This window comes from Musa acuminata, chromosome BXJ3-9 (genome assembly GCF_036884655.1).
Source record: "Musa acuminata AAA Group cultivar baxijiao chromosome BXJ3-9, Cavendish_Baxijiao_AAA, whole genome shotgun sequence".
NCBI classification, from domain to species: domain Eukaryota; kingdom Viridiplantae; phylum Streptophyta; class Magnoliopsida; order Zingiberales; family Musaceae; genus Musa; species Musa acuminata.
In genome coordinates this window covers 2602169-2620518 of record NC_088357.1, presented here as the reverse complement: position 1 = coordinate 2620518, position 18350 = coordinate 2602169, and the positions used below count along the sequence as shown (strand labels likewise).

At 39.3% G+C, this 18350-nt stretch overlaps 2 protein-coding genes and 2 non-coding genes across 9 annotated transcripts; 2 read left to right on the top strand and 2 right to left on the bottom strand.

Moving 5' to 3' along the window:
* Nucleotides 1-1476: 1476 nt before the first annotated feature.
* Nucleotides 1477-3335, bottom strand: LOC103996897 (uncharacterized protein C24B11.05). Of its 3 annotated transcripts, none has more exons than XM_009417953.3 (9): nucleotides 3209-3335; nucleotides 2929-3007; nucleotides 2782-2847; nucleotides 2608-2705; nucleotides 2496-2533; nucleotides 2339-2426; nucleotides 1982-2257; nucleotides 1836-1901; nucleotides 1477-1759 (listed from the first exon to the last, which is right to left on the bottom strand). In XM_009417953.3, the coding sequence occupies exons 2-9, from the start codon at nucleotides 2987-2989 to the stop codon at nucleotides 1604-1606; spliced, it is 849 nt and encodes a 282-aa protein (XP_009416228.1). In that variant the 5' UTR covers nucleotides 2990-3007; nucleotides 3209-3335; the 3' UTR covers nucleotides 1477-1603. The 3 variants fall into 3 exon arrangements, with proteins under 3 accessions (XP_009416228.1, XP_065024807.1, XP_009416227.2); XM_065168735.1 differs by having other exon boundaries at nucleotides 1982-2133; XM_009417952.3 differs by having other exon boundaries at nucleotides 1836-2257.
* A 7780-nt stretch (nucleotides 3336-11115) lies between these two features.
* Nucleotides 11116-16222, bottom strand: LOC135648280 (E3 ubiquitin-protein ligase SDIR1-like). Of its 4 annotated transcripts, none has more exons than XM_065165772.1 (9): nucleotides 16115-16222; nucleotides 15606-15724; nucleotides 15458-15515; nucleotides 15309-15361; nucleotides 14977-15205; nucleotides 14672-14792; nucleotides 14497-14548; nucleotides 12245-12373; nucleotides 11116-11559 (listed from the first exon to the last, which is right to left on the bottom strand). In XM_065165772.1, the coding sequence occupies exons 2-9, from the start codon at nucleotides 15681-15683 to the stop codon at nucleotides 11443-11445; spliced, it is 837 nt and encodes a 278-aa protein (XP_065021844.1). In that variant the 5' UTR covers nucleotides 15684-15724; nucleotides 16115-16222; the 3' UTR covers nucleotides 11116-11442. The 4 variants fall into 4 exon arrangements, with proteins under 4 accessions (XP_065021844.1, XP_065021847.1, XP_065021845.1 ...); XM_065165775.1 differs by having other exon boundaries at nucleotides 12245-12370; XM_065165773.1 differs by having other exon boundaries at nucleotides 16054-16203.
* A 301-nt stretch (nucleotides 16223-16523) lies between these two features.
* On the top strand, nucleotides 16524-16604 carry TRNAL-CAG (transfer RNA leucine (anticodon CAG)). Its single transcript has one exon. It is a non-coding gene; the product is annotated as a tRNA-Leu (tRNA).
* A 1084-nt stretch (nucleotides 16605-17688) lies between these two features.
* TRNAL-CAG (transfer RNA leucine (anticodon CAG)) lies at nucleotides 17689-17770 on the top strand. Its single transcript has one exon. It is a non-coding gene; the product is annotated as a tRNA-Leu (tRNA).
* The last annotated feature ends 580 nt before the right edge of the window (nucleotides 17771-18350 follow it).

The window sequence follows — 18350 nt, the reverse complement described above, 5'->3', positions numbered from 1 at the left end:
AAAGATATGATTTCTTGCTTTAAAGTTAGATAATTGAGAATTGGACACCAAACATCCATCCATTGCAGCCAGTATGATGGACAAGTAGTACAATGTACTACTACTGAACATTGCAAACACTGAAGCCAAGTAGTAGAGTACACTATAAATCATTTGATCAAACACCTGCAATAGTTCCATCACCACTTGCAGACTCTGCCTAACAAGTCATCACTAATCAATGCTTGTCCTCATCCAGATCATGTGCAGCCTTGGAATCAAACCTTCTCACTTGAGGGGTGTGTTTATTTATATTGATACTTCCAACTCCTCCAGTTTAATCTCAGATAAAAGATTTAGATTAGTCTATAAGGTGATCAGTTTCACCTCAAGTATTTTTTGGATTGTGATTTAAATTCAATAAGTTGATGTGTCTATCACTTCAAAATATTTTATTTTATTTTCAATTTTTTTATCTGAAAATTGATTTGACCAAAGCAAATACAAATTCTATTTGAGGTACCCTATAATCATCATAAAAAAGTCACTCCAAAACTGTTCATCCTTGCTTATATTGATAAGAAAGATGATGGTGAGATGATTGATTATGAAGGGATCCCCAATATGTCATGTATAGAATTTGCATTCCAAACTCATTGCAACCACAATACAGATGTCATAAGAAAAACCTAATAATTTTCCTGAAAGAAATTCTTGTCTTTTCATAAATAATTATGTCTCCTAAATTATTATCATTTAATGTTTTCCATCGATGGGAAGGAGAATCTATGGATATTGCCGTACACAATTATGAAGCCATGGATGCAAAAGTGACAGGTAAACTGTAGCTTCTCTGAAAGAAAAGACAAGTGGAGAGTGACATGTTGGAAATAAAGTCCACCCTTTTTAGGTCACTGAGTTGAGGAAATCATTCATGCCAAGCGCACACACACACACACACAAACCTTTAGTTATCCAACATATGCTTCTGCAACTTTCCCCACTGAACTTTTATAGCATAGGAATTCAACTTCAACCATGTTCCGAAACATGGAATACACTGCTGCAAAAGATGCAGTTGTATTTGGCTCTCTTGTTCAGGGGTCGTTTTCTGTGTTCACAGAGTGTGATGGATGCCTCCAAAGAGTGTGAGATATGATCACTGACTTGGGGGACTGATGGGGACCTGCACACCAGCAGATGATCTGTGTGTGTATATCATATCATTCCATGATGACTTTTAGTGGAATTATTGATTAGCTGATGGAGAACGGAGCAGTTCAGTTCTCCCTGTTGCTTTCTCCTTGACAAGCCAATGAGAGAGTACCACTGTCGAAGGAGTGGTGATAATTGTTGGAGTTGCGGTTGAATTCATGGAGAGCAAATTTGTACTTGAGATTCTGATGGCCGAACACCATTCTCCAGCATTATTTATTCTTCTTTTTTGGTGGTATTTCATGGAAATCGATGAAAGGAACAGCAAATACGCCAACAATGTGTTGCAGGAAAACATTTATTTCTGGACATACACAATCGAACCACAAATTATGGGAACAGTTTATGGAGATTAATCCTTTCCCCCTCGTCACCGTGATGATGGATGGATGAACTCGACGGGGAGGAGCTAAGCAGTGACCGATGTTTCCATTGCGACCTTGCCGGAGTACCTAATGCCGTCGGATTTCTCGGCCTCCTCCCACAGCCCGGGCAGTGCTTCCCTGATGTTATGGATGCTTTCCAAAGCGTAGTCGGCGCCTTTGACTTTGTGCGCAGTGCCCACCTGCGTCCATGAATCAGCAGGCCATGAGAAACACATGCCTCGGTAGAGATGAAGCATTCGGCGGTAAGAGATTTACCAGCACAGTGTGCAGCCCAATGCGTTTCCCTGATTGAACGTTCCGCACGCTGTCATCAAAGAAAACCTGCAACGCATCGTAAACAAATGTATCGTATCAGCCACAGAATTCAAGGAGCGACGAGATCGTACGTAGATGCGTCTTACGGTTCTCTGGGGATCGATGTTGGCGATCCTGAGGGCGTACTCCATGGCTTCGAGCGATGGCTTGCAGAGGATCGGAGTCTTCGGCAGTTCGATTCCTCCGGTGTCAGGTCGAGCGAAGTGTTCGACGATGTCGAAGATCTGGCTCGAGGTTTCTGTCACAGAGGAGGAGGATGGTGGATTGAGAGTCTCGAAGCATATGATTCCTTCGAAACAGTCTTCCAGTCTCAGCTTCTTCAGCACCTTCGCGGCATGGACCTCGTCGGCGTTCGTGAACACCTGGATCGCAGCCGGAAAGATCCATGAATTGGAGAGACAGAGAGACGGAGGAAGCTTTTGTAGAACACCGGAAGAACTTACGACTTTGCGAATGGGAAGGCTCAGCAAGAGTTGCCGGAGAACAGGGTCTGGCTTCAGATTCTCGTGCGGTAATCTTCCATGAACGAAGCTGGTAAACCACAAACTATCAGAACGAAACATGATACACAGAAATCGCAGCAAGTTTTAGAGTCGAAACCTGTGGTAATCGTCATAGTCGAAGTCGTAGCCAATGGCCTGCGAAACAAGTAGACCGGTTGGCATGACTACGACAAGAACAATAAGACGTAGATGAAACACGAGCAACGTACCTTTAAGCCAGCCATCGTCGTGCCGTAGTTCTTGTACAGAAGATTACACAAGGCCGATACCTTGTTCTCCTCGATCCCAAGCTTCTCGACCAAATAATCTGCAAATCGAAGGAAATCTTCCTGTCAGAACAACAGAGGCAAGCAGCCATGAACTAAAAGAGACAGCTGCCGTACCTCCAATGTTGTTTCGGCACTGGATTGCGATTCCGGAACTCAACGGGTAGAGGGTGTCATCAAGATCTGCACGTAGGAAAACAGCGGAGGATGAAGAACCGATCCAAGATCAGAAACGCAAAGTGAACGGCCAAATCAAACGCTTACCGAAGAGGAGGCAATCATATTTACCCCTCTGAGATTGCCGGCACCGGTCCTCGTACTCCATCTTGATCTCTATTAGAAGCTTCAGATACATAAGACCAGAGTCATCAACAGTTCGAATGATCACCAAAAGGAGCTGTTGGTATTCCAAACACCACAATCTACTTCACCGTATCTGATCCAAAGTTCTTTGCCGTTTCTGTAAGAACGACTAGAGAGCGAGAGAGAGAGAGTACGGTCTTCCGACCGACCTCGTTTCCCGAGTCATGGAAGTGAAGCTTACCGGAACAAAGAGGAGGAACCGATCGCTGGGCGATGGGAACTTCTCCTCAATGAAACAGAGCAACGGAGATGGGAGGCGAAGGGGGAAGGAGGATGGTCGGGCTGCGCCGGTTTAAATAGGCGACCCGTCCCCTTCAAAGCCGCAATTAGCAGCTTAAGGTAATTTATTTTTGGTTAATTATTGAGCGAAAGGGACGTGGAAATTGCTTGGTGGCTTCTGGCTGTCCAGCTGTCACGTGCTGATTGGATGATCTGTAGCTTCTAGATACCGACCGCTGACGGATCTCAGGCTGGAATTGCACCCCTAGACGTGAGCTTATTTACGGGAGTGTCCCTCTTCGGACGAAGCGTGGACCGTCCGGATGAAGTTTGACGGTGGAGATGGGACGGCAGATTGATGATTGATATGCTCGTACCTGGGGGAGGTGGTGTCTGTGTGGAAGGAAGATGAGTCGGAAGAGTGGTTGGAGTAGAGGAAGATATTTAGATTGCATTTAATCGTGAACAAATCGTGTTCATTTAGATCATTAGGTTTTCTTCAGTGCAAAGCTTTGCAAAACATTGATCGATTATATTCTTGAAAGAAGAAGCTGCATTATGTAACCATGTTGGCATATTTTGTCTCATTTTGATCATGAGATTGTATGTGATTTTTTGTCAATATAGAGATTATATCTAATGGTTTTTTTTTTTTTTTTTTTGCTTTAGAAAATATGTGTTGTCTTTTTAGTTTCCAGAAGAAGTAAGATTAGATAAAATATTTTTCTTGAATTTTGACTCAATTTCAAAGTTTTTCTTATATTTTTTAATTATAATTTTTTTTCTAGACTTTAACTTATTTAAAACTCTCAAAACTTATTTCTATTCTCCTCTGTGGCTTAAGTACTTAAACAACATTTATCTATTCTATCTCAACAATTACAGATGAATTTGAATCTTTTATGTGTTCATCTTTACTTCACTTAAATAGGATGTGTAAATTTTCCAGATGAATGATGCTGGTAATACTTTTGTGAGACATGGAGACCAAATCATTGATAAGATTGACTCGTGTGATGACAGTGGCAGGATAATTAAGGATACATGTTGATAAGTCCAAAGCAAGTGTATTTTTGGCAGCCATGAGAACACTGATGAGTTGTAGGTGACAGTCACCTTCTGTGATATGGCCCCATCTGTGGCTTATCTGAATCCTGTGATCACCATAATAATGGTTGATGAGGGTTTGATGGCTGATGAACTCTCCTCAATGAAGAATCTGCCGGGCTGGCAGTGAATGAAATGTAGTGGTAGCTAACCATTGCTCATCATCTCTTACCTTGAGACTCCACATCCAGTGTGCTACAGTGGGTGCCCTACAAGTTCTTCAGTGGGCAATGCTAGCTAGCTGGACTCCAGCAGCAGCTTCTGCACCAGATGGGTCCATCAAAATAATTCACCTCTAATAGCTCCAATCATAAGATGTCAAAAGTAGCTAGTACTTGAGCAAGCAAGAATCTCAGCGTTGCTGCAGAGAGGACTTCAACCTGAGCCTGCACATACATACTTTCTTCAATCGCCACCTACATACAAACAAGAGGTTTTCTTTTGTGCACTCCAGGTGTAGTGCACTGGCATCCATCGACTGTGGGGAAGCATTATACTGGTCGCATCTTCTCTTAAGCAAATGAGCAACACACAGCCGAAGACGACGAGTGCAGGTGGGGGGACGAGGATGCACCATCGAATCAAGTTCATTATGTTATCAGATGGTGAGGGGATGCTGAAATATGTGAAACAGGTGGGTATTCTTTTCCAAGTGCAGCAGCTGGGTATTATTTTACTAGGCTGAGAAGAACAGATCTGTACCAAAGCTATGTGTGACTGTTCTTATTCATTCAGTGCTTATTGGACATGCTACATCAATTATTAGAAATGATAGAAAGCTTACAGAATATGCTATATGACAGACAGTATATAAAGATCATATTATTCCCTCCTTAAATCAGTGATTACAATATTAATGATGAGATATGTCTCGTCGGACAAACCTCTAACATAGACTTTCGTAGAAAAAGAGATATAAAATACAAATGGAGGTGAGAAAAGAATCACAAATTTCTCTACAAAAACCACATTCAAGCAACAGTTCATGCAATCCCCTAATCGACCACTGCAAATGTCCTACTTTTCATTTCAGGTGGCTTGGAGTGCACTGCACCCAACCATCATCAAATGATGCATATGCAATAATGCATATTCCGAAGGGAGAATACAATATGTGGCTTTCTATACTTTGCCCAACTGTTGGTGTTGTATCACACAGAAGAATGATGGCTAAGTATTTGGCTAATACATATAATGACTTCTATATACCCATATAGGCATTTGGACCCAACCAATAATTCAGAAAGTGACCTATCTGTCGCTGCCTGCACTTGCCATTGTTGCTGTGCAATTATAAGATGTTCTCGAGCTCTATCAACCTTGACATCTCGTTCACATAATACTTGGAGTCGCGTATCAGCCAAGGAACTCGTAGAGGTGACTCCAGACATCCATTGGCTACTATTGGTCATCAATTATTAAGGCAGCAGACATCAGAAGAACAGAGATTAGGACTCCAATCCGTTGATACCAAATAGTGATACCGATCGAGTTCCTTTCATTCTTGTAATCTTTATTGTGATGATGACATAATTCTAATATTATTTTTCTTTTTCTTTTTAGATTACAACATAAGCGTTGTGACCAAAGGTCAAGAAATAAATAAATATTGATCCTTCTCACACTCAAATAGACGTAAGCAAAGAAAATAATAAAAGAGTCCCATTTGGTTTATAGAAAAATACTATATTTGTTTTCCTTGTTTAGTAGTAGTTAGAAGAGATGATATGATTTCTATTAATGATATGAGAAGAGAAAAAGAAAGATTAAAATAGATTTTAATATAAATTATAAATACCCTTAATTTAGTTAAGCATATGATTTTTTTATGGATCTTAATGGTAACAAAAGATACATATATCATACACCAAATAATTGAAACTTATGTCTTTGCTATTATTGCTATGGAGTAGTAAATGATGATTTTTTTATTTTAATTGAAAAAGGTATGGATATGTATAGTATAGCTGCAGGACAAACCTAATTTCTGCATGACACAGTAGAAATTGATGGTTTAAAGCAAATGCAACATTTGTTCATCATATCATATGTTTACTTGCATGTCCTTCAAAGTGGTGTTGAATGAGATGCAGAGAAGACACCCATTGACATGTCAACATGTGCATATGGAACTTTCTAATGCAGAAAATTTCCAGTATATTAAAAGTTGAGTGCATGATAAAGATGATGTGATCAAAAGCTTTACCTGGCAACACATTTTTCTGAGCAGGATCAAACCATCAGCATGCTCTCTTTTGGAATCTGGAAAGAGTCTTTGTGCTCGAATTGTTGCCAAGTACTTCAAATTGGTTATTGGAACGATGAACAGTACAGAGATGAAGCCCAAAGGAAGAATGTAACCTAAAAGCTTATTGGAAGAACTGTTTTTTATCTGCTAATTCTTAGTTAACTTTCACACACAAACTTTTTCCTAACATGCTAATAAACAGTATTCATGATGTATATGTATATAGTAGGGAGACATTAATGCTTAATGGGTTTGATGAGGTAATTGATTTATTAATTTTATTGAGTCTTAATCACTAGTCTAAAATATTTAAGCATAAGTTAATAATAATATATTCATCAAATCTTTATAGATCAATCTACATCTTAATTTATTTTCGATGTGAAACTAAATCAAATAGTTACTAATGGTGGGTAAGGAAATAATAGAAATCAGGTATTTGTTTTGGTTAAGGCTTAAAAAAAGTTGGTATATGTTTCTAGATACTCTTTAAAATCATAAGAATTGTAGATGTACTTCTCTAAAACTGAAGCCAAAATTCTTTATATGTGTGTGTGTGTGTGTGTGTGTGTGATTAGGAGAGGATTATGCTGCAAAGAAATCAGGAAGTGCCAGTAAACAGCTAAACATTTGTCCTTGGAAGTCATGAAAATATTTCCCACCTAATCATCAGTACAATTTCTTTTCATTCTGATGACAGGTTTGGTGTGCAGCTACTTGTTTTGCTGCTGCAGCAATAGATGTGAGACCTTGGAACACCATTTCACTGAAGTGGGAGTGTGAGCTTTACCATATCAGCTCAGGAGAGTGAAGGGAGAAGAAGCAATCCATTGAAGCATAGTTAAGGAAGTGGGAAGAGAGCATCAGCTGGTTGGTACTGGATGTCTGAGCAGCTACTTGTTTTGCTGCTGCAGCAATAGAAGTGAGACCTTGGAACACCATTTCAGTGAAGTGGGAGTGTGAGCTTTACCATATCAGCTCAGGAGAGTGAAGGGAGAAGAAGCACTCCATTGAAGCATAGTTAAGGAAGTGTGAAGAGAGCAGCAGCTGGTTGGTACTGGATGTCTGAGCTTGCTTTTGGCCATTTACTATGGGAAACAGTCAGTTTGTACACAGATCTGTACGCCAAAAACACTATTTACCACTGCTACTGATACGGCTACACTGTGCTTTCACGAGCAGGAGTGACAATAATGGATGACAAGTTCAGTCCCAAACCTGTTTGATGAGATAAGTCTCAGTTGATCAAACTCTACATGTAAAATGGCCCATGAGAGAGAGAGAGAGAGAGAGAAATGATGTACCTCTCCCTCAAGAAATGTTCTAATATATGTCTGATTCTTCATAGATGTAATGATCATGCAATTAGCAGTTGGTATGGAAGAGGAGAAGTTCAATTACTTCCAGGCCTCAAGTCCCTCAGCTTGTTCTTTGTTTCCTTCTCTGTTTTGTCTAAGGCAAAGCCGAGTTGGATGCATGCGGCCAAGTCACATCTCAGTGATTCTTTGAGCCCTCACGTTGGTCTCGGGATCTCAGCATTCTTAATTACAACAATGAGAAAGATGTCTCAGAGTTAAGCAATTGCAGAGAGAGAGAGAGAGAGAGAGAGGTGGCAGGATTTCCAGGTGGTGATACCCACTGCACACCACCAATCTCGGTTCTCTTTCACCATATTCTCTTCCCCATCTATATATCCGAACCCTACTTACTGATCCCTTCATCACACCATCATTGAGCAAACCATAGATAAACTCAACCCCTGCCTTCTTCTCCTCTTCCTTCTCTCCGAGAGACGAGCATAGCTGAGTTCACTCTTCAGGTGGGACAGGAGAGAGGAGATACCTAGATCTGGTGCAGTGGAACAGCGAGGGGGGGAGGGGGATGGAGATCTACACGGATGAGAAGTGGAAGCTCTCAAAGAAAGAAAGCAGGAATAGCTGCAGCGGGAGCAGAAGAGAGGTGGCGGCCACTGAGGGCGGAGGGCACTTCCTCAAAGGGTCATCCGGCACGAAGGAAGGGCGGAGGAAGCCGCCGAGGTCCTTCTCGAGCCGTTGCGCCAGCCTCGTGAAGGAGCAGCGAGCCAGGTTCTACATCATGCGCCGTTGCGTCACCATGCTCATTTGCTGGCGAGACTACCCTTGACACGGTAGAAGAAGAAGAAGAAGGATATATCTACCCTTCGACACCTGTGATCTTTCTCTCAACACCGACATATAGAGTATTAGATTCATTCTTTTTGTTGTGTGTATACCGTATGCCTTTTTTTTCTCTGTCTCTGTGTTCTTGTAGAGGTTTTGAACCTCCATTAGGGTTGCAGATGATAGATCTACGAGCTGTAGGCCCAAGTAAGCCAAGGAAAGTTGTGTGTGTGTGTGTGTGTGTGAGAGAGAGAGAGGAACTGTGTTCTACCGAGGCCACTGTATTAGCGTCCATCTGGGAAGCCATATCATGCTTGGGTGCTCTGCAACGTATGCAGCATCATCTTCTTCGTGCATCATCGATGGATTGACATGCAAAAATTTCATGGTGACAGAGAGACCGCAACAACGGGCGAGTTGTGGGTGGTGGCGTCGACTGACATGATGAGTTATCGATGTCTGTGCATGGTATTTGTTTACTTCATGCATTTAATGGGCTACGTCACTTCAACGTACACCCGTGGAACTGTTCGCATTATCTAAGTACAGTGTGGGAATTCCGCTACTCGGTGAGGAGGGATAAGAAGGAATCATGCAACGTGATGCCCCTTCCATTCTTTCTTTCCGAATCTCTTCTCCTCCCAATGGCTTTGATCCGACTTGGAAGAAGACGATGTAGGAAGTGGATCTTTTTCGTCTCGACTTTGGATTCTCCAAAGATCTTTGAGGCAAATAAGTGCTCTTTCCCTGTCTTTTATTAGTATACTATGTCATCACTGATCTAATATCTAACATCTCTTCATCGCTAAGGAAGGAAGAGATGAGCATCAAAGATGTTATTTTTGCATGCCGCGATGCTCGTTCTCCATGTGATGACTGTGTACGGATCACACTCGGATACATAAATTGCTTGGCTCCATGGCATCTTCTCCTCCGCTCCCCATATGGTTGTCGAGTGAGTTGACCGTTGACCAGTTTCATCGGGTCCCGGCATCACGTTGCCGCCGTCGATCCGTCCATCTAGGCGAGGAGACTGAGCACGTGATGCCATGCATGTTAGACTCGTGTTTGGGTTGGATCCCCCCGTCACCCGATCCGTCATTCGAGTCATCTCTTGGCGGGCAATCCGGACGCCGTTTGCTTGCTCGGTTCGAACGATATCTTTCGTGGAACAGACTGCACTGAGTCACCATCGCGATTGGGGCACAGCGGTCCGAGTCGGATCGGGACCCGCCCGCCGATCCCGATCTGACCGGCGTCACGGGGTCGCCCTCGTGGCTGTCGGATGCCGCGACGATGGGGCGGCCCCATCGGTCCACGTGGGACAGCCTAGCTGGCATGGTAGGACGGTGGGACGCATCTCATGTTGTGGAATGACGAGGCAGGAACTGAAGTGGATCACGTAACAGTAGTGGCTGTGGCGGTGATTCCACGGCCTACCATTTGCTGTGCAGGGAAAAAGATGACAGAGACTTTCCTCTCTCTCTCTCTTTATTAAAGTTGGCACTAACACGCTTTTTTTTTATTATTTTTTTCTGGTAGGAACGTTAGGTAAATTCGAAAAGCATCATTTTTTGGTTTATTAGATTAAAGTACCGTTTATATTATAAAATATTAGATTAACGGTATCATTCAACACTCCCATTGTGTTGTGATTGGCTTTGCCTTATCATATAGTGTGCATGCAATATGTCCCTCTCGCTCACCTTCGTCTCGTCGCTCTTACCTCATTCTCTTTACTCCGTTGTGTCGTGATTATCTTTGTCTCGTCATACAATATGTGCAATATGTTTCTTGGTATCGTCCACCTCTATCCCACTGTTCTTGCCCTCATTCATTACTACTAATGTGCTATTAAGATCTTATCATCTCAAGGATTTTGGTCACCTCATGCTAAAGGAATGTGCCCTCGCTCACTTATGCCCCACTTCTATCCCTCGTCCTTAGGTCCAAGCGATGCATAGTGTGACGAACCATTCGATGAAAGAGGGAGGGAAAGTCTCATTGTGACCATCTTCTTCGTTTCAATGAAAAACCATATGATGATAGTAATATCTCAAAAGCAATAATATGAACGTCAAAAAGAGGTGCACTTCACAACAAGACAGAAGCGACAAGCGATAACAACCAGCAAATGGGACGATAACTAAAAATAATATCATCTTCTAAAAAATAAAGAACTCAATAAATAAAAAAAGGACACTCTTTTAAGGAAAAGAAAATAAAAACCTAAGGTTTTTTTTTTAAGGAGAATTTGCATAGGATCATTACATTAATTTTTGTTAAAATTAATGCGGTAGTATATTTCCTTTTTATTTCAGATGATTTATCACTGCAATTAACGATCAATATACTCGAAATATGAAACAAAACATATGATCTCAATCCAAGAAATATGGCAGGTTTCATCCTGCTTATCAAATTCAAAAGGAATCTGATGCCAACAAAATGAAGATTGCCTGAACAAGAAGCTTGATTTGCTGCACCTCCAAGACTTTTGCTCAATCTTAAAATTCACACAAAAATTCGATAATAGGGTTAATACAAGCTACTTTATAGTTTAACAAGTAGTGAACTAATACTGTACATAGAGTTAATCGTATCCACATCAAATCCTTTCGGACATTAAGCAACATGCACCATTGATCCAGCAGCAACCATGCATGCCTTGTGTTCAGATCTCCCAGTAATAAATAGAACCAGTTAAACCATGTCCATTTCGCCATCACTGTGTGCATGCCATCCAGAATTCACCCTATGTTTGCAGACAGGACATGTACCTTGCTGACGCAACCAGGGGTCGATACAGTTTGCATGAAACTGCAAGAAGTTCAATAATTAAGAAGATTCAAAAAAGGTACTAATCCACATAGCTATATCAACCAATTTCATCAACAATGGAACTTTGATGAAACAACGTCAGAGAGTAAATCTAGGAGGCTAACAGTTGCCTAAGTCATATGATAGCCTCCATACCGGACAATTTCTATTTTTTCAAATTTTCAGCCATTTTAAAGTTTTTTCAGACTCGGTGTATCAAGCGTTGGTACACCAATAAAAAAGGTACCTTGTCCGACTCCTGATCGGTACAGTGACAAATACATAAAATTGTGAACAGGTAAAGCAAACAAGAGCACATAGATTTGATGATTTATGTTGCTAGGTTCAAGATATTGCATTGATGTATAAACCATTGAAAACTCATGAGAGGGGACAAATGATTGCTTGATTAAGCTCATCAGAGCTTGACATGGAACATTGAGGATCAGAATCCAATATATATTCTAAAATATACACCGGTGACTATGTCAACTCTCAATTAAGTGTAGAAAAGCATGGAGGATTAAGAAATTGTTGCAGACATAAGTTTCCCTTCTATAGAGCAATCAACAAAAAGTTCACCCATTTTAAACAAAAACTTAGATGGACCAAAGGGTAAGTACAACTTCCTACTTGATATATCACTTAGACATATTAAATCTAGCATGTTACAAGAAGTTGATACCTGATGTAAGCATGGTAAGCTTCTTACTAATTCTCCTACATTGACTTGCTCCAAGCAAACACTGCATGTCAGTTCATCTTCTGGAGTCTTCAAGTTTCCATCTAGTTTAGTACCTTCCTGCCTTTTCTGCTAGACAATTGTTAAATTTTTCTATCTCAGTAAGTAGGTGGAAGAAAGTTTAAAATCAGACCAAATGAAAATAGAGGAAAGCGTAATTTAGATAAGCAACACAATTTCTCTGATCAAAGAAAGTTGAAACATCACCAAAAGGCAAAAGAAGTTTCAATGTTAATCTTTAAACACCAAGCCAACTATCAATTAAAAGAATCAGCAGGGAAAGAAGTACCACCAAGGAGAAACATTATGCTGTAAAATTGAAACTAATAGCCTTCACACCTTTTCAACTTTGTCAAATAATCATAAATTCTTTGATTATAGACAACATAATCTGTCAACAGAACATATATGAACCTTTTGGGAAATACAGTGATTGATAAAAGGCATTCGGATCCTAATATGGAGGACAGAAGTGTATTATACCTCAGATTAGTGATCTGCATTCACTGTATTATTTACTAATCAACTAGTTGATATTTTTCACATTTTGGAACTCAGGTGACATACATATATACCTAAAACTTGGGATTTGACTTTAGTTTGTTGGTCAAAGTAATGATACTTGGACATTCTCAAACACCATCTGTTGACATCAAAGAATACACAACCAACAAAGACAAGAATGAAACATCTTAATAGCCAAAGAGGATATATATCTGGAGATGGAGGAAAACTTAATGACAAATTATTCAAGCCGTTGCCATGGAAAAATGACATGCTGTAAATATCCTTCTGTAAATGCTCCAGAGGTTTGTTTCAATTTGTCAGATGGATGTTTTTTGTGAGAGTGGAAATAGTCAACAGTTGAAGAAAGAGATTCAATTCAGAGCCAAGTGGATGAAGTTCTAAAACTCAAGACACAAACAAATAAGAATGAAGCAAAGTACTTCCTGATAAAATGAGCTGATTGCCAGAAGGAGTCCCTGAATGCTTTAACATTTCAAAATGTAAGCAAATGGCACTTCAGGTTTCAGTTTTTCGGCAGCAGCATAATCCTCTTCCGTCACAGTATATACTCGTTTTAATCTATGCCTGCTTATGCTTTCAGAATTTGTTTAATGAGTTGCATTAATTATTCACCAAAGTGATGCATAAAGGAAATGTTTAATGAGTTGCATTAATTATTCACCAAAAATTTCTACTGCATGGCAAAAGAAAAAGATGTAATTCAATACCGGTGAGCAACAAGATAGTTCCGAAGAACCTCGAACATGGAAAAGCCACACATGATGCCGATTTAAAATGTCCTATTTTATCAAGAAAAACATAATAAATTACAGAGTAGATTGAACTCTCAAATTTCACCATGAATCCAGATATTTCTTATAATCATTGAATAATTTTGATGTCTGAGTCCCTTGCTATTTATCATTAGTCACATGTCCAATAACTAGAGATACTTTTTAAGCCACATCATCTCTCTTCCATCTCTGCTAAATTTCATGCAATAAGTAGTTCAGTTGGCTAATAGAAATTTTGTACAATTCAAGCTTTCAGTACAATGCTCCAACCTAAAGAAACCTTTATGGGTGATAGAAATTTTGGATTGGCCAGAACTCCAGAACCAGCACATGGCTCCAGTGGATACTAACAACATATCAACTCCAATCAAATAAAATCCACAAAGTTATATTTTGTATAATTCAAGCTTTCATTACAAGACAAAGAGAAACACAACTTACATAACAAAAGCATGTGATTATCTAAACCAAAGAAGAAAATAACCACCTAAATGAAGATTTTCCCTTTCCAATCCAAAAATAGTTCAACAGTGTGCTAATTATCCATAGAAACACTCAAGAAAAGGACAAGTCCAAATTTTCTATGATGGATAGTATACCGAGAAAAACAGTGTAATAAATAACACAATTATTTTCTGGCAGGATAACTAACAGAAAACAAAACAACTTAGTGACATATCCAATAGTAAGTTTCAAGGAATATATTAAATTAAATACTAAACTTTGTAGATACTCCATGTTTAATTCGTAATTCATATTATCTAACTGAAGGGCCAGGTTGAAAAATTAAGAACAAGCAAAAACAATAAACCCCTGAATATTCCATAATGCAAGAGATAATAGCACAGCATTTTCAAGGATAAAGAAAAAAACAAAGGGATTGTAAAGGACTACCTCAGTTGCAGATATTGAAGAAGACGATGCATGTTGCAGAACTGATCCACCACTGCCCAAGCACAATCAAATCTCTTCAATTAAAAAGAGGATAATTTGTTGTAACCGAAAGATATTAAAAAATGAAAACTTTGAAAAAACAAAGCCTATGTACAGGTAAAGAATTGGATCTTGCCTTTGCCGATTGGAGGATTGAAGCTTGTATTTGTGTACAGGTAGCGAATTGATCTCTTCCTCGGTCATCGAAGGAGCATCAGGAGGATTATCAGAATCCAGTGCTCTTAAAGCATCATAATCTGAAAAATAGTAAACGAAAGAAGCTGAGTAGCAAGATTTACCATAGGCAAAAGAGAAAGTGGAATAACGAAAATGAAGAACAAGGAAAATGGGAGAGCTAAGATCAAGCAAAGTCATAAAGCTTCATCATTGTCAATGCAGGCAATGATGCCGGGGAAAATAAAATATTTTAGAAGTTTGTACCTAAATCATCGAATTCCCGGTCAAGAAGAGCAAGTTGGAGCCTGAGGCTTTGTAAGCGTCCTCTCGTGGCAAAGGCTATGGATGGTGGAACATGCAACCGCAGCTCCGTGCCACCAAGGAAGCCACTTGCAGCCGCAGCATGAGCTTGGGCTTGGGCCTGAAGTTGTTGGCAAGTTGCATACATCCTAAGGCTGGTGGCCATCAGAAACACTCCCAAAACAAGCCAAAGCTACAAACACAACATACCCACAGAGGGAAGCCCTCAGATTCTGAAAAGATACTAACTAAGAAATGAAGATACACATATAAAGAATCCCGCCATTAGGAATTACCAGAAAGTTGGGTGACATCTGATGTGAATTCAATATCATGAACAGCACAAGGACTGCAATATTAATCATGCACATGAAATTAGGAGCCACGTATCTGAAACCAGATAGAAGAACAGGAAAGCCCCATCATCAAACAATTCGAGACATACCGGTTACGAGAAAAGCCATCGAATTGTTATTAACAGGACGAACTCCCGCATGCATTCGCTATGACCAAAACACAACAAATAGTCAATAAGCAAAAAAACCATAATTAAAAGAAGAATGCACTTCAAACAGATAATTCAAGAACAATACCACCGGTCGCCTATCCGGTATAAATCCAGGCAAGCCGCTTTCGATGTCCGCCCGACTCCCCCGGAAAAAATAACTCATGATTGCAGTGGCTAATGATCACCTCAAAACGACCTCTTGCCCTTCAAATAATCAAGAAAACGCAACTGCATCAGCGAGAATCGATATGCGAGGTCGAACCGTCCGTAATAGAGGAGAACACATTCACGACAGGGACGAAACACACTAGGTCTTTCCAAGATTGGAATTTTCTGACGAAATTTGACATCTACAAAATCCTAGATCCGGATTCCCAAAGATTTATCGATCCAAGGAATGGTTAAAGGGACAACATCGAGGTAGACAGATCTAGGATTCCAAGATCCCTAAAGCTTTGCAGCAGAAACCCTAGAAGTATCGAGAAGATGCGAGAACAACAATCTGAAATCAAAAAACGCGAGGAAAGACTTACCCTAGATAGCGATAGGAGACCTTTAATCTTAGAGGTGAAGAGACAGAAACAAAAGTAATACCGGGGGAGCGATTTGGCTTGGAAGACGAGGAGCGTCACGAGGAGAGCGAGAGGCGAAGGCGAACCACGGCCCTGCACGTTGGGCTGCTCCGCGGAGCCACCTAAGCTATTTGGTGACAGGTGACGCTGGGGATATAATAGGACTCTAAACGGATCGGAACCTGAAAACGCATGTCGAATCCAACTCCGAAGCGGATCGGATCTTAACTTCAGCCCTGCTGCGACAGACGGGCATTACCAGTGGGTCCCGCCGTGGGAACCATAATATCGGATCCAAACTAACCGAATAGTCAGCTTTAACGTCCAACAACAATCTTATTCGATCCTCGTTTGACGTTAAGAAAACCACCCGATAACCTTATTTCCTTAATTATATTATATCACAATTTATCATGGACAAAGTGACACATGTCAAGATGGCCGAGTTGGTCTAAGGCGCCAGTTTCAGGTACTGGTCCGAAAGGGCATGGGTTCGAATCCCATTCTTGACAGCTGTCAATTTTTTTTCCCGGATTTTATAGAAATTCTATAATTTGTAATTAAGTTGCGCAAATTCAATAAAAAAATAAAACCATAGTTTAATTCTAAAAAAAAAGTCCCTAGTTTTCATTATTTTTTTGTAACTTTCAAAAATTCTCTTAGCCTTTTTTTTTATTTATATATCATAACCGATGATTTTATCCCATTCTTGACCGCTGTCAAATTTTTTTTCCGGATTTTATTGAAATTCTATAGTTTGTAATTAAGTTGCGCAAATTCAATAAAAAAATAAAACCATAGTTTAATTCTAAAAAAAAAGTCCCTAGTTTTCATAAATTTTTTGTAACTTTCTTAGCTTTTTTTTATTTATATATCATAACTGATGATTTTATCCCTAGTCGTTATGCTTTGCCCTCGCTGCTAGCGATAATAGTCTCATCGTTAGCCACAAGCAAGGTAGACGCATGACTAAGGACTTATGTCAGCTCGTAATCGCTCACCCTATCAGTAGATCCGATGAAGACAAGGATAAAATAATTTTCATATAAAAAGGATATTGTACAATTTTTTTTGAAAGTTAGCATACTCTACAAAAACTTCTCAAAACTAGGAGCTTTCCGAGAATCCGCTCAATTAAGTTGAAGTAAATTTATTTTTATTATTTAAAAATCTAAATTTTTTAATATATATATATATATTACAATTAGATAAATGTTCAATTTATTTTTCTTTTCTTTTCAGACACTTAACTTAAAATATTTTTGGAATTGTAATGAATAAAATTTCCTTTTGCAATTGGGACTTGATAGATCCAGTTTTATGGGATTGTATAAAAATGCTCAAATATTCAATTAAGTTGTTTTTGCATTTGGAAATATTTATTGTGTTTGGAGTTGTGTAGTTATATGAACCGCGAATGAGTAATCTTAACATGAATGAACATACTTCCTATTAATCATTTGATTAATTAATTAATACATATCCTTTCATTTCAGAAGTCAGACACTTCAAATTTAGAAAGCATTCACTTAAATAAACAGATACATATCCATTATTGACAACTGTCAAATTTTTATTATAGACAAAGTAACATATGTCAAGATGGCCGAGTTGGTCTAAGGCGTCAGTTTCAGGTACTTGGTCCGAAAGGGCATGGGTTCGAATCCCATTCTTGACAGCTGTCAAATTTTTTTCCCGGATTTTATTGAAATTCTATAATTTGTAATTAAGTTGCGCAAATTCAATAAAAAAAATAAAACCATAGTTTAATTATATATAAAAAAAGTCCCTAGTTTTCATAATTTTTTTTGTAACTTTCAAAAATTCTCTTAGCCTTTTTTTTTTTTAATTTATATATCATAACGGATGATTGTATCCCTGATCGTTATGCTTTGCCCTCGTTGCTAGCGATCGTTAGCCACAAGCAAGATAGACGCCTGACTAAGGATTTATGTCAGCTCGCAATCCCTCACCCTATCGGTATCCTTGGTGGAGGGAAGAGAAGGTAGGACAAAGACGATGATAAAATAATTTTTCATATAAAAAGGATATTGTACAAATTTTTTTTGAAAGTTAGCATGCTCTACAAACACTTCTCAAAACTAGGAGCTTCCGAGAATCCGCTCAATTAAGTTGAAGTAAAATTATTTTTATTATTTAAAAAATCTAAAATTTATATATATATATATATATATATATATATATATATATTACAATTAGATAAATGTTCAATTTATTTTTCTTTTCTTTTCAGAAAC